The 15,291-nt window shown below is 34.4% G+C and overlaps 2 protein-coding genes across 2 annotated transcripts; both read right to left on the bottom strand.

Moving 5' to 3' along the window:
• Positions 1-3,994: 3,994 nt before the first annotated feature.
• Positions 3,995-6,586, bottom strand: LOC120085210 (pentatricopeptide repeat-containing protein At3g61360-like). The gene is made up of 2 exons (XM_039041102.2): positions 6,079-6,586; positions 3,995-5,138 (listed from the first exon to the last, which is right to left on the bottom strand). Exons 1-2 carry the CDS (start codon positions 6,367-6,369, stop codon positions 4,449-4,451), a joined length of 981 nt encoding a protein of 326 aa, XP_038897030.1. The 5' UTR covers positions 6,370-6,586; the 3' UTR covers positions 3,995-4,448.
• Positions 6,587-8,097: 1,511 nt separating this feature from the next.
• LOC120086181 (adaptin family protein) lies at positions 8,098-15,291 on the bottom strand. Its single transcript, XM_039042694.2, has 11 exons — positions 14,983-15,291; positions 13,821-14,337; positions 13,214-13,338; positions 12,131-12,329; positions 11,543-11,771; positions 11,145-11,311; positions 10,757-10,966; positions 10,219-10,329; positions 9,964-10,140; positions 9,221-9,682; positions 8,098-8,788 (listed from the first exon to the last, which is right to left on the bottom strand). Exons 1-11 carry the CDS (start codon positions 15,033-15,035, stop codon positions 8,498-8,500), a joined length of 2,541 nt encoding a protein of 846 aa, XP_038898622.1. The 5' UTR covers positions 15,036-15,291; the 3' UTR covers positions 8,098-8,497.

Genomic DNA, 15,291 nt, shown 5'->3' with positions numbered 1-15,291 from the left:
GATAAAGATCAACTAAATGTTTTGACGTACGACAACGTGACCACTGTCCAGTAATTCTTCATCGAAAATATTTATTTTCAATAGTTTTTTAACTCTTATCTTGTGGAGTTTTTTCTTTGTGATCATCGTTTTGTATGGTTTTTTTTTTAATTTCAATTATTAGAACGACCACCATAAAAATAATTATTATTTCTTCCTCTGCCACGGTCACAACCTCGACTGCGACCATGATTATTAATATTCACAACATTCACTTCAGGAAATTGTGTTATTCCAGTTGGTTGAGATTCATGATTTTCCATCAATAACTTTTATTTTGTTCAAGCATGAGAAGACATGAAATTAGTTCATAGTACTATTTAAAACCTTTATATCGATATTGCTACTACAAAAGCATATTCAAAATGTAGAAAAATGTCTTCTTTAACATATTGATTTAAAATTTTGGAGCCTCAAGTGCATCCGTTTACGACGAGCTTTAGGAAGAAAATTTGTTTTCCGATTATTACATTTTTATGGTATCCAGGTGTATTTAGAGATGTCCAAGCTTTCCCCGTCCCCGTCCCTGCCCCCTATTCCATTCCCTATCCCCGTAAATTTTTCCGTGGGAAAAATTTCTCCGTCATCATTTTTTTCTAACATTTTTTTTATTTTAATTAAATATATATTTTTAACAATTTCTCATATCCAATATAACTTTTATTTAAATAAAATATTATCAGTTTTGGTAATAAAAACAATAATACACATTCAATTTAAAAAGATATAATTAAAATGCTAAATTCTCATATTTTTTATAAATTAAAATTTAACAATTAGAATATTTTATCTTAAATATTACAATGAATTAAATTAAAAAAGTCTTAAACTTAAATAAATTAAAACCTCCATAATTATCCTAAAAAAGTCTACAATATTAATATGATTGTAAATTTATAATTTATATACAAAAGTCGGGGTAGGGCGAGGACACGAGGCGGGGGCGAGGTCGGGGTTGAGGAATATATTCCTCGTCCCCAGCCCCGAATTGCAAATGGGGAAAAATATTCTCCACTCCCTCCCCATTCCCCGTGTATTCGGGGACTCTCGTCCCCGGACCTCGATCCCATGGGCTTTTTTAACATCTGTAAATGTATTTTAGCTTCAAGCACTAATGACAAATAATTATTACCATTAATATCAAATGCTACAAATTCTAATTTTATAATATTCATAGTAACACTATTACAAAATATTATATTTGTATTAGAAATTTAATATATATCAAATAGGGGTCTTTTTAAATATAAAAAAAATATTTTTTGAACTTTTTTATTTATAAGAATTTCTCCATCAAATATGTAAAACAACAGTTAATTCATTAATTATAACGAAGAGAGAAGACCTGACATACTTTTAGGACCTAAGAACTAACATACTTTTTGGACCTACCTTTAGCAAGAAAAACGATAGGAACTCATATTGATAACTTGTTGTGAACTTGAGAAGCACAACGGGAATACAGACCCCAAAAAATATAATATTAAAATAAATATTATATAATACAATAAAAAAATAAATATTAAAATAAATTAAACATAATATAGAAATAAAATAAAATACATAATATAAATAAAAAATTTCTCTAAATTCTCCACATTCTCCAATTTTCATGAAATTTACCCAATGCGTGTAGACAATTTAGCAAGTAGAAAGTGACAAGTAAGAGGTGGATTACATAGACCACTAATAATGTGTAATATTGAGACATATGGACAACATGTTTGAAAATGAGAGCAAGACTAGGGGTGTTCAAAAAACCCGATGACTCGAAAAAACCGATCAACCCAATCCAACTCGTGCGGTTTGAGTTGGGTTATTAGTTCATTTGGGTTGGGTTGGGTTCAAATATATGAAAATTTTATGAGTTGGGTTGGTTCATGGGTTCACCTAATATAACCCAAACCAACCCGAATTTATCATTAACTTTAAAAGATATATTTTTTATTACTTATAACACAATACATATGTTGATTTTAATTTTATTTAATTTTAATATTTTTTGAATAATTTATTCTTTAACTCTTAAAAGTAGTTTCTTTGCACTTTAGAAAGAAATTTTTCGCTATATAAATTGAAGTTGAATTGTTAATCTTATTTCAATATATGAAAATAATTAAATTAGATTTTTACATATATACATTTTGCTTCTATTTAAAATAAAATTTTAAATAAATGACCCGATTAACCCAAACCAACCCAACCAAAATATTTCATGGTTGGATTGGATTGAATTCATTTTTTAATAAGGATTATTTGAATTGGGTCTAAAAAGTCTTTTAACCCAACCCAACCCAACCCAACCCAATCCAACAACACCCCTAAGCAAGACATATGATCAATAGATACTAAACATGAGCATCTAACGGACATCTATTATCATAATAGGTATAATCCTATCTATAATTTTGATACTAATAACATGAAAACAATACTCTCTCTTTTTTAGTACAATAAATAGAGATAGGGAGATAACCTCCCACCTTAAAACAAATTAGAATATGTATAACCTAATATTAAAAAAAATGAATTTTTTGAAGGTCGAAAAACGAAGCAATCAAGAAAAAAAGTCCAAAAGCTTGATTTTAATGAATGGTAACCTATTACATGGTTGCTGTATTGAGTAAAATTATAAAATTTGTTAAATATGAATTTAAATCAATATAATATTTTTTTTTCCTCGCTCTATTTTAGTTCGCAGAAAAAATTTGAGAAATGAACCAAAGAATTACTCCTATTTTATTTTATTTTATTTTTAAATTCAGTTCTTTTAAAAGAAAAAAATACATATTTAAGGAGAGACTAAATATAGTTGACATCTATATAATTAGAGTTAAACTCATTTCATATACAAAGACGACTAACACAAAACAGAATGTAACAAATACAACTTAATACAAGTGGGATAATTTCTTTAACAAACTATATGTGATACTCCCCTCAAGTTGGAGCATTTAAATCAAGTATTCCCAACTCGGATATAGCAGTTTGTAATGGAAGATGAAGGCAGAGCGTTCATGAAAACGTCAATGAGTTGTACATGTGATCAAACATGAAATAGTTTCGACACCACAGCAATAATCTTCTCACAGACAAAGTGACAATCACAGACAAAGTGACAATCAATCTTGATGTATATAATAATTAGATGCAGCTGCTTGATTAGGGTAATAGCCACAATAGGAAGTAAAACAGGAATCTAGATATCAATAAACAGTTGATGACTCCAAAACAGTTCACTAGTAACCATTGCTAATGCTTGGTATCCTCTCCAATAAAGGAGAGAATACCCGTCATTTATTGAGATTTAACGCAGAGGATCAACAAATCCAAATGTTCCATCCCTTCACGTATAATCTTCAACATCCCTTCAGGAAAATCTGCATCTAATTTCGTGGCCATAATCTAACTACTTTATACCAAATTGATAGAACCCAAAACTAGACTAATATTGAAATATAAAAGATAAAGAACTACAAGATAAATCAGGTGTTTCGAGGTATTTGTATGTACCCCTCCTTTCTTGAGATCACTCTCAGGCCTTAATTTACCAATCAAAATAATGTCTTTCTTTCTCTCCACTCTATATTTATAACAAAATATCATAACTTTCCTAACTAATTATGGACATATCCCTCATAATATTCAAACCACATACATGACAAATCCGAAAAAGCATATGAAAAGAAGCACAACTTGCTTGCACAGCAAACAGGATACATATGAAACCCTAGCTAATTTCAGATACTTTTAACACAAAACGTTGATTTTGTGTACAAATAGCACTCTGTACAGTCTAATAAATGAGTCTAGTCTATTATAAGTTTCACCCGTAAAGCACACAAGTTACCTTCATGACCTTATCTGCCCATTCAAATGCAATGTTATACTTTCATCAAAAAGAGCGAAAAGGACAACCTAAGGGCAGGGTAGAGGAAACCCCATCTCGCAAAACTAATAAAGAAGATCCCTCCAATTGTTAATAATCATAAGAAGGCTATAATTACAAAAGAATTTGGTATAATTTGTGCACAACCAAGAGGTTGTAGGTTAAACAAAATCTCCAAAAAGAATCAAAAGAAGCAAACTTAACTTCAAACATCCTACTATTCCTTTCTTTCCAAAGACACCACAAAAATGCACAAGTAACCCATCTCCAAGGATTTTGCCTTTTCCACATAAATTTCAGCCATCAAAACCATTCATCGCACAATCATCAATCTTCTTAAGGAGACAACTAGCCACCCCAAAAGTACTAAAAAGAATATGCCGTCCTTTAGAAGCAAACTCACAATGCAAAAACAAGTGATCCACAATTTCCATCTCTCAAAGACAAAGCAGAATATTGTACTCCATCAAAATTTTGGACATGGGATATACATTGTTATCATTTTACAGTATGTTTATAACTATATACCATTGACAGCCGAATTCGATTTATTTATCTTGGTAAGGATCTCCTCCATCCCTTCCAACTCCCCAGATTCAAACCATATTGGAAAGAATTTCGCTACCACATTCCAATTGATCTCCCATCCTTTGTCAAGCACAACATTTAAGAACTTCTTCACTTCATCCAAATTCTTTCTCTTACAGAGCCCTTCAAGCATATTCTCCAATATGATTGTGTTGGGCACAATGCCAGATAACATCATTTCCTCAAAACATTTAACAGCAAAGTCAAAGCACTTTGACTTCACACTACCATGTATAAGAGCTTCATAGGTTCGAAGGTCAGGAGAGAATCCAAATGCTTTTTTGGCTGAATACCATGCTTGCATAGAATTGACATCGTGCAATTTGGCGAACACGAAAATGAAATGATAGAAAGTATCACTATTGGGTTTATAACTTTCAGAGTTTTTCATTACTTCAAATATGCTGAAGGCAGTTATCATATTACGGGAAGATATACAAGCCTCTATAAGTGAATTGAAAGCGGTCACCGTGGGTTTAACTCCTTGAAATTCCATAACAGTGAAGACACACATTGCAAGAGGGGAATTTTGAAGCTCTCCGCATAGACGCATCAGGTCTATGTAAAAATCAGGATCCCTCTCATTTTCTTTGCTCATTTTCTCCAATTTCCATTCCAAAACCTGAAAGGGCCAAAAAGAAAAGGCTAACCATGAGACACCCTTGATCGCTCAAATATAAACTTGTCAACACTGAAGCCATCGAAAGAAAAGGCAGAGATGAAACTTGAAACATTATTCAATTGATAGCAACGCAACTAATGATATGTTCTGGGAGTAATCTTGATATGGTTTAAAAATCATTTTGTCATTTTTAAAATACTGTAACACACGCCTTTAATCATTCAAAATCAATTTAATATCTGATTTTACACTACTCTCTGAGTGATTCTGAATGTGAAGAAAGTAACTTTAACCATTTGAAACTCACTCTCAAACATTCCCTAAGTCTAAATTCTCACCAAAGTTAAAAGGGATTATGCAAGATCAAATTACATAATCCCTCCAAATATTTTCCTTAGATTGAGCTCTTTGAATCTGCAAGTCTGAAAGCTCTCAAGGAGATCTCTATCCAAATCTTTTGGTGCTTTTATTTACAAGATATTCATGTCTGAGTTGCGTTTAATTGATAATCAGTCCATCTTTGGCTCCAAAATCCAATCTTTTGTGGTCTTTTGCTGTTAAAGCTTTTCATTCTGAGTTACGATTTGAAAGAAATCAAAGGATGTTTCATATCAAGCTCCAATTACCTTGCTTCCATTCGTCTCAAGGCTTTTTCATGGTGTTCTCTTTCTAAGTCTTTGGTTTATTTCTCTTATTGACCGTGTTCCTGTTATAATCAGTTATGGATTATCTTTTATTTATTGATTTCATTTTGTAGAGTTCGTATTAGTTTCCTCTTATTGATGATGAAAAGTTTGAAGGAAAAAAAAAGTTACATAACCCCTCCAATTCAGATACCACAGACTAACACACAGAATCCATATCTTTCTTACCCTAGATTCATTCAGCAACCAACAAAACAGAGAACAATAGAGGAAAAAGAGAGGGTAGGGAGAGTTACCAGCTGAGCCTTCTTAGGCGACGAAGAAGATATAAGAGACGTAACGAGGGTATTGAAGGAAAGACGGGAGCTACAGAGAAAAGCATTTTCCTGAGAATCGAGCACGGATTTGACAGACGAAGTTGGCTCCTGAAGCAACCTGAGAAGCAGAGGATTCGAAATAGGATTCGAGGGATCAGTGGAAACGAATCTCCGGAAACAAAGTGGGAAATGAGCTTGCTGTAACTGTAGTGGAATCCTGGAGGAACCGCTTCCGGCCAATGCCAAAACCCTTTTTCCAGTTAACGCCATAGTTTACTCCGGAGTTCGGGATGCGGCGCTTAGGCTGTACGTGCAATGGCCGTTCAGGCTTATACGTGACACTCACCAGAGGTTCCGTCGTGGCTTGTGATTTTTCTTTCTTTTTTTTTTTCTTTTCAATAATTTATTGATCTTGAGATCAATGGTAAAGTCTTTTACCTCACTTGAAGGGGACTTTTAAGATGATTTATTACAATTTTGTTATAGATTTGCCAAATTGTCGATGTGGTTCATCAATTATATATATGGCAATGTGATTCTAGATGTAACATCGGACACGTGGTAATGATGCATGGATGACACGTAAAGTGTGAAAAATGTGAAGTGTTTGAAGGTTGTAGGAATAATAGAATTATGAAATTGATTGAAAATAACAAAAGAAATAAACGATGATTATTTTATATTGATAATGAAAAATATTGAAAATCCAATATTCAAGAAAACTTACTTGAATCTTGTAGATGATAATGGTAAAGAGGAGGAGATTAAAGAAAATAAGAACCTTTGTTGAAATTTTATAAGTACAAATTCTTCATTTTCTGAGAAGAAAACACTTAAAAGAAACTCATACAAAACTCATAAAACTTATGTCTATAGCTAGAAACTAAGCTCCCTTTATAACATTGAATTCTTCTTCATTTGATACTTGTGTCATGGCGACCATTAGTCTTGATTTTTGAGTTGGGAACTGTTGGCTTGTTTGTAGGTCTGGCTTCATGTTGTGGGGATAGATGGATATATAATAATCTATCCCCACAACATTGTTTACACAATTAATAAAACTCAGTTAGTAGAACTAAGGCATTAGTAAAAAAAAAACGTTCGCAAACTTTTGAATTGGTGAAACATTTTGAATTTTGGGATTTATTTAAAATCTACAATAACTTGATTGATAATAATAAGTTTGATCTTTTTTTACCAAGAAGGTCCACGATTTGAGTCCGTATGAGCCACAAATCTGAAAGAACCACTAACAAAATACCACATCTAGAAGCTTTTTATAAATCACAGGCGAAAACAGATGAAATCAAGGGACATTACTTGATATGTATATTTATTTATTGTCAATGCACTTTTGACTTTAGATGTTTTTGTATAGATGATCTATTTTCTGGAGGCCTTAAAAAGATCTAGAGGCCATGTAGAATGACCTAATCCTAAAAACAAATAAAAACTAACATTTTGCTGACATCACATAGAACCATGATTAAAAATGAAAATCAGGTTAAACCTCAAATGTTATTTTTCATTTGTTCTCTAGGAATAAGTCATTCTCCATTAAATTCGACGATATTTGGTCATCTATACAAAAATCTTTTTGACTTTAATTTATTGTAGTCCATATAATTTCAATTTTTATCCATTTTGATTCTTGTACTTTTAGTATTGATTCATTTTGATCATTTAAATTTTTTAGAATTGACCATTTTTTGCTTTTAAAAATGAAAATGAACGAACAAAAAAAAACACCTTTTAAAAGACAAAAGGACCAAAAGAGTATTTGAATTTTGAATTTCAGTTTACTCTAAGTTCATTGTTTGCTATCATATGTTCAATTCTTCTTGTGTTCTACGGTAGAATCTTTAAATTGATACAACCTACGATGCTGAGAGACAAAAATCGGATGTTTACGGTAGAATGGGGAATGCAGACATGGCAAAAGTTTGAAATTTTCATGTACAAACAATAAGAATTATCCAGTGAGTTTTGGAACAAGAATGACGAAGGAACCTGGATATTATTTACCTCCATACAAGGCTGAAAAATAGTCTGATGTAAGAAACCATAGCTTTTCTTTTCCAAAACAGAAGTTAAAAAGAAGCGAACAGAGATGGGAAGTACAAAAAACTAACTACAAGACTTGAAACTTCAAAAGCTTTTACAGAGGAGCAGCTTTTATACCACAGATTTTGGAGCAAAAATCTAAGCAATTGGTAAGGGCCACGATTCCGAACAGAAAGAGGAGCATTTTCAGTCCCATATTACACTCATCTATACTACAAATCAATGTGAAATTCCATAACCATTGCTACCTCGTTTATCTTCATCCATCTGTTCCTATGTCGATGCAGGTGACTCGAATGAGGGGATTTACCATGCAAAACTTGATGCTGAAGACTCATGGCAAACCAAAGTTAGCCAGAGCTGATTGGAACAAAGACGAGAAAGTTTGCGATGCGCTTTGGTCATCGGCTTTGACCTTTACCTGTGCTTTGGCAGATGCTGTATTGATTATGCACTCCACCAGAAAGTTGGATGGTTCTTCTTGTTTTTGTGCGAAGAAGAAAATTTTGAAGTTAGGTGCCTGGCCACCGGATGCAATGGAATGAATAGAATGATTTTGCATGTGTCGGAGGAGGACTTGTGGTGATGTTAGCGCTGCGATCCCTCGAGGGCTTACTGAAAATTCCTGGAGGGAAAGAAAAAAGCATCAGGTGGTAGCAAGATATAGAGGTTGGTATAGTGCAAGTACCCTAAGTCCGATTTCACTTGGAAAAGGTGAACAGAATAGTGAGTTAACAACAGCAAAGATTTTGCTAATGACAACAAAATTTAGAAAATGGTCTTCATATGAAGACAACAAGTAGAACAATCTGTTGACTAGAATGATTTTAAAATAGCTAAAATCACTTTAATCATTTTCAAAATCACTCTTAAACATACTTTTTAATCATTCAAAATCAATTGTGACGATATAAAAACTGCATTTTAAAATGTAAAATTAAATATCAAATTAATTTTAAGAGATTAAAATCATGTTCCAGAGTCATTTCGAACAAGCAAAAGTGATTTTAACAATTTCAAAATCACTCCCAAACATGCACTAGATGTGATAATAAACCTGTGATATAGATATAGGCAGCTGGCGCCATTTCTGCTGAAAAGTTCCTGGATCTAAAACAGCTTTTGAATTTAGCTGCAATGGAGGTGGTGAAGGTGCAGGGGGAGCCGGAGTGGGAGCAGGAGCAGAAACTAAACCAAATAGATCATCAAATGGAGAGCTCGACTGGGGAGCAGGGCCTGGTACGGAAGGATTTGATACTGCAAATTCTAATGGCGCTTGAGGAATTAGAGATCCAATAGAGCCCTCATATGAAGGAGCACTATATGCAGAACCATTGTTACTAACGACTCTAGTTTCCTCTTCCACTGAGGCGCTTAGAAGTAGATCCTTATCATTTGCCTCAACTTGCTGAGCTGGAACAACAGAATCGGCAGACTCTGCACCAATAGATAAATTTCCAAGTTCGTCCGAGAACTCAAATGGACCGCGGTGTTCCTTGTCAGTGAACATGTAAGATGGCTGCAACAACATACACAAATTGTATGATTAATATTATACAGTATATTAGAATCCATTGTAGATAAGTCAAAATTTGGTTAGAGCTAAACAGAATATGCATAGCGGAAGCTAACTGGGTCCTAGAGCACAAAAAATGTTTTAATTTTGCTCTTGGTGACGATTCTATATTCCACTATCTCATCTCTATATTCTTAAATTTACAGAAATAATGTCAGAAATACCCTTCCAATGATGGAGTCAAAAAGTAAATATTGGATACCCGAGGAGTAAGTGCCGTTTACCTTCTGATAAATAACAGACAAACTGTTAAATTCATCAAATATTCTATCCTTGACTTCACTGCTCTGTGTATCAGCAAATACAGAAACGGCTTGCTTTGGAGGATTGACCACACGTTCAGCTACAGAAACATTGTATTGCAAAAGCCTGTAGTAGAACAGTGCTCGATCATGCACATCCTATAATCAAAAGCAAATATTACCACACAAAATGACCAAATATTGCTAAATATCCAAAAACAATCTAGTAATCTCTACCTGGTGAAAATCAGCAAGACCTACTGCCAGTGCAGCTCCCAAGGCCTTTTGAGTTTCGGGAGGCCTTTTGAAGAAACACTTCATCACTGCAGTGAGAAGATGTAGGCGTACCTGCAATAGTGATATGGCCCATCATTCAGCATGTAAGGTAAAAAATACAAGATTTTAGAACATTAAAGATGACAGTATATATATATATATAATATGGCAATCCACCAATAGTTTAAAATTATCACCTCCACAGGTATTAACAAGAGATCGTTGAAATGGCTAAATTGACCATAACCTAACATGATAGTCCAACGTTACCAATTCTGTAGGACAAGAAATCAAAACCTGATATTGTCGTTTCTTTCAAGATTCAAAGTTGGCGAATATGTAGGGTCAAGTCGAACTTTTTAAGACCATGTCTTAAATCTGACTTAGAATTTTGGGATCAATTAAGTCATAGACTCATAGTATTCAGAATAGACCAAAAATAAGACAGGGCAGCAGAACCCTCAGTTGTTTTAAGCATAATTTGGGGGGAGGAGATAACCTCAGCAGACGGCTCATCATCCCAGTTTTCAACTAAACTCTCTAGAATATATGGGGCATCTTGCATGTCCTGTGAGTACTCCCCCAACATCCAGATAAGGGCTGCTTTGGCCTTTGGTTCTTGAATATTTTTACTGCTGATGCTGCCGACAACAGCAATGCAATCATGACTCCATTGTGGATATTTTCTCAAAAGATCTTTAACAAGCACCTGTCAAAAGAATTCCAAATTGTTCTTATATTACCAAGCAAATAAAGAAAAAGAATCACTTTGTTTAACTATTACTGCTGCTTTTGTGATACAAATTAGTATAAAAAGGTGAATATAATACATAGGTACAGTTGTCTTTAAAAGCCAAAAGCTAACAAGCATGTGAAGAACTAATTACCAGAGCTTCAGCAGTCACATAGTCCTTTTCCATCTCCAAAAACTGCAGAAGTCTATCAACAATTGCATTAACATCATACTGTTGCAGTGCTATTTTTCCAACAGCACGTATTGACTCTCTTGCAATGGGAATATCAACATTCGCAACATATTCACATAATTCTGTCACTGAAAAAACAACTCAAAGGGTATTATTTGTCAAACACTTGAGAACTAATATAGATATACAATGTTACAGATTCAAAAGACATCAAAGGCCCAAGTCAAAGAAGGCACGAGATGCATATTCAATGAATCATTTTTTTGAATGAAGAAACGATTTCATTGATAAATGAGATGCATGTTCAATGAATCAACTGCACAGCTAGACATTCGAACAATTTGATGGAATTCACTCACCAATTTCGTAAGTGTTGCTCTCATTCGCCACTGCAGTCAACATTTCGAGCTTCAATTTTTTGACATAAGACGGCTCATTGTACTGACAATAGAAGTATTTATAGTCTGCAGAAAATACAAATGGAGCACGCATCACCAGGAGATGCAGGTGGCTGAGAACTGCATAAGATTGCTCTGGGCTTCCTGAGCTCACTAAGGTTAAGAGAGGGGCTTTAATCCGTTCATAGACCTAGCCAACATAATGAACTCCATAAATTTTATGTATTCAATAGGGGGGTGTAAATTATTCGAGTGTGAGAAATATTGATAATCTCATATAAACAGCCACCAGCAAAAATTTCTTGTTCTAGTACCAGGAGAACTGTATTTACATAATGATTCAATTTATTCTTTTTCCAGGAACTAGACTACCAGGTTAGAGGTAAAGGTTATCCTGGACTCCATATGCTTAAGAGAGAGAAAAAGAAGAAGCATTGCAACTAGGTAAGGCCATAAAATTCATGTATGAGAGATGAAAAGTAAAACTATAATATAGAGTTTAGTAAAGAAATAAAATGTTGTAAATGGATCAAAAACTCTTGTAGTCACCTGCTGATGAACATCAGTCATAGATAAAGTCAAATGTAGAAAAACTTTGGTGGTTGCCAATACCACAGCACCATTAGCATGCTGAAGACGATCTTCAAGGAGATTCATGATGTCAAAAATCTCATTGCTATCTGACGGTACATATTTGGAAACCAATTCAAGTATGAGACACTGTGCCCATTCATTAAATTCTTTGATCCTGCAAGCATATCATTTTATTTCAACTAAGTATGATAGATATTCTATCGCTTGAAATTCTCGACACTTACATATTACAATATCTCTTGAAATTCTCGACACTTACATATTACACAATGCATGTATAAGAACCATTCAATGGAGAGAATGCATGTATAAGAAACATTCAATGGAGAGATTAGCTTAGAGACTCTAAAACAACACAATCACTACAATCCTAAAGTTATTGTCCCTTTCACGTACTACCAAGCTTCTCCTGAACTGTGACTTTCTGCAAAGACAAATTAACAGCTAAAGCAGGGCCTTCATAAAGTGCAATAAGAAAAATATATAAGAACGTCTCAAAAGTTTTGATTATCCACCACATCATTACCAAGATCCGAGATGGCCAACAAGATCAAGACTATATAGGAAAAAATTAATGTTTTGAACACCCCTTAGAAAAAGAACATGGGCATGGAACAATCTTGTACTACAGATTAATACAGTTCTAGGTAAATGTATGTTATTTATAAAAGTAATTATGAATGAAGTTTAATGTTTTGGATGACAAGAGTTGTAACCCAATAGAGTAAACAGCAAGGCCTGCAAGCGCATGAAGAAAAGCCATACTGAATGGTTTGTCTTAGAGCACATAGGTAGATATGATGCTATGATCTCCGATGACTAAATATAATATCGAAATCCCAGCCCTATTACTGTTTAGGCCTCAAATCTCTTAAATTTCAGAACATAGATAATAACTACATGGCTCTGATTTCCAGTGACTATGACGATGATATTTCTAAAAGTAAAAAACATGGTAAAATTAATACTTCTTTCAGACCTAAATCTAGAGATACTGATCAAGAATGGGCTCCTAATTCCATAGCCTAAAGAACATACCGATTCAGAAGATAATACACAACTGGCTTGCTGAGCAAAGCCTCTCTTTCTCTAGATGCTTCTTCTAAGGAGCTGGCTTCTGAGGTCAAAATCTCTTGTAAAGCAGATAAACAATTTGCAACTACCTGGATAGGTGCAATAGATTAAGAAATAACCTTATCAAGTCAAAAGAAAAAAGCTTAAATACAATCAACGCCATCCAATAGACAGAGACTTCTCTATCACCCACAAAAGAGTCAAGTTAGTTTGGAATACAATAATAATCACAGTTTTTTATGAGATAAAAAGGACAAGTACACAGAAACCCGTAGGCGTGCTACTTCAAATTCCTGCCATAACTATATTTAAAGCATAAATTATGGTGGCACAAGAAATCTCTTTGGTAAGGAAATCGTCCATTGGATGAAAGATAGCTCAAAAGATTCCTCCTCTTTTTATTTTTTCAATAAGAAACGCCATTGGAAAAATGATAGCACCAAATCAACTAATATTGTGATGTAGAGAGATACGTTATGAAGAGAGCTCAAACAGAAGTACATTAATAGCAAAGCACAAAAATAATAGTGCATAAAAAGAACATATGGATTGAATAATTTAAATAGATCACCTGAGTATCTCGATCATTAAGCATCAAATGCTTCAGCGTTGCTGGAAAATCAGCATCAGTGCATGTTGAAGCAGATATACGATATAGCTTCAAAACCCCAATAACAGCAACCATTCTCACATAACTATTGCTATCCTTCAAACCAGAACCCAAGGGCCCAACCAGGTACTCAACAAGATTTGCAACCCGAAGGGAACATAAACTCCTCAAAGCAAGCCCTCTAATCATTGGATCATCATCCTTGCAATCTCTTTGAAGGAAATTAATTGTGAGCAGAGCAAGATCAGGATTAACCTTGGCATAATTGCCAACGTAAAGATAACACATTTTCTTGAGAACAATGTCTGATGTAGCAGAGCACATCACCATCTCTCCAAAGAGAGACGATACATCAATTCCAATAGTCATGTATGAGATCACTTTCTTAAAAAGTTCCCTCTTGGAATCTTCAACACCCGGTGCTCTGCTTCCAGCAAGCTGCCGGAGCTGTGATTTCAGATCAGATACTTCACTTTTTCTGGTCAAGTAAATCAAATTCCAGTAAGGCTCAATGCGATGAACATCAACAAATACAAATTTGATTTCAGTTTCTTATAAAACCAAAATCAATCAAAATACTGAATCAGATTGATGATACCTTAATCGAAATTAAAATGGGGTCCTAGAATTTTCATTTCAGGGAGTAATGATAGTAGAAACTGATTCAATCGAACTTCAAATCGACCCATTGAAATTTCAGACAATTATTCCGAGATGACAAACTAAAACTAATAGTTTTACAGAACATCAAGCGCAAAACCAAATTGCTGCCGGAGAAACAATTTGATCAGGATTTTACCCGTTAGATGCTATAACTTATACAATAGAACACACGATACGTAGAGTGTCGAACAGAAAACTAAAGCTCCATGATCGGTTTCAATGCAGTAGTCGAGAAAAAACTAAATTAATGAAGGGACGGGGTGAGAAATGCTTCGAACTTAAGCAGATCCACGACTTCCAAATCCAGAGGGAAAATAGTAAAACCATCCAAATACCAATCTCAAAACGGCTCCTGAACTAAGTGATCGGCAGAAATGAATTGTACATGTATAATCCGGGATCATCCAAAAAACTGACAATGTAAGAAAATTTGGAGGGGGAAAGATAATTTGGCACCTACCCTGATGGTTGGGACGGCGATGAAGTTCGATGAGACGGCGCAGGCGGAGCCATGGCGGACCAAAATTATGGTGACGTACAGTTCCGTTCAAAGCGAGACAATTCGGAGAGAAATATCTCGACGACAAGGGACTTGAGATGATCGCAATTTCGACTTCGGCTATGGAGTTCGTGAATCTAAGATGGAACTTGCAGATGCAATTGCACGCTGCGCACGCCCGTAGAGAAGCCTTCTCTCTTTTCTTCTTGCCTTCTGGTAAGACTTGTTGGGCCTTCTGGAACCGGTCGGTCTACTACGAAATTTGGATGG

Source organism: Benincasa hispida, chromosome 9 (genome assembly GCF_027475165.1).
Source record: "Benincasa hispida cultivar pf3 chromosome 9, pf3_genome.v1.1, whole genome shotgun sequence".
In the NCBI taxonomy this organism is placed as follows: Eukaryota; Viridiplantae; Streptophyta; class Magnoliopsida; order Cucurbitales; family Cucurbitaceae; genus Benincasa; species Benincasa hispida.
This window is presented reverse-complemented; position numbering and strand designations above follow the sequence as displayed.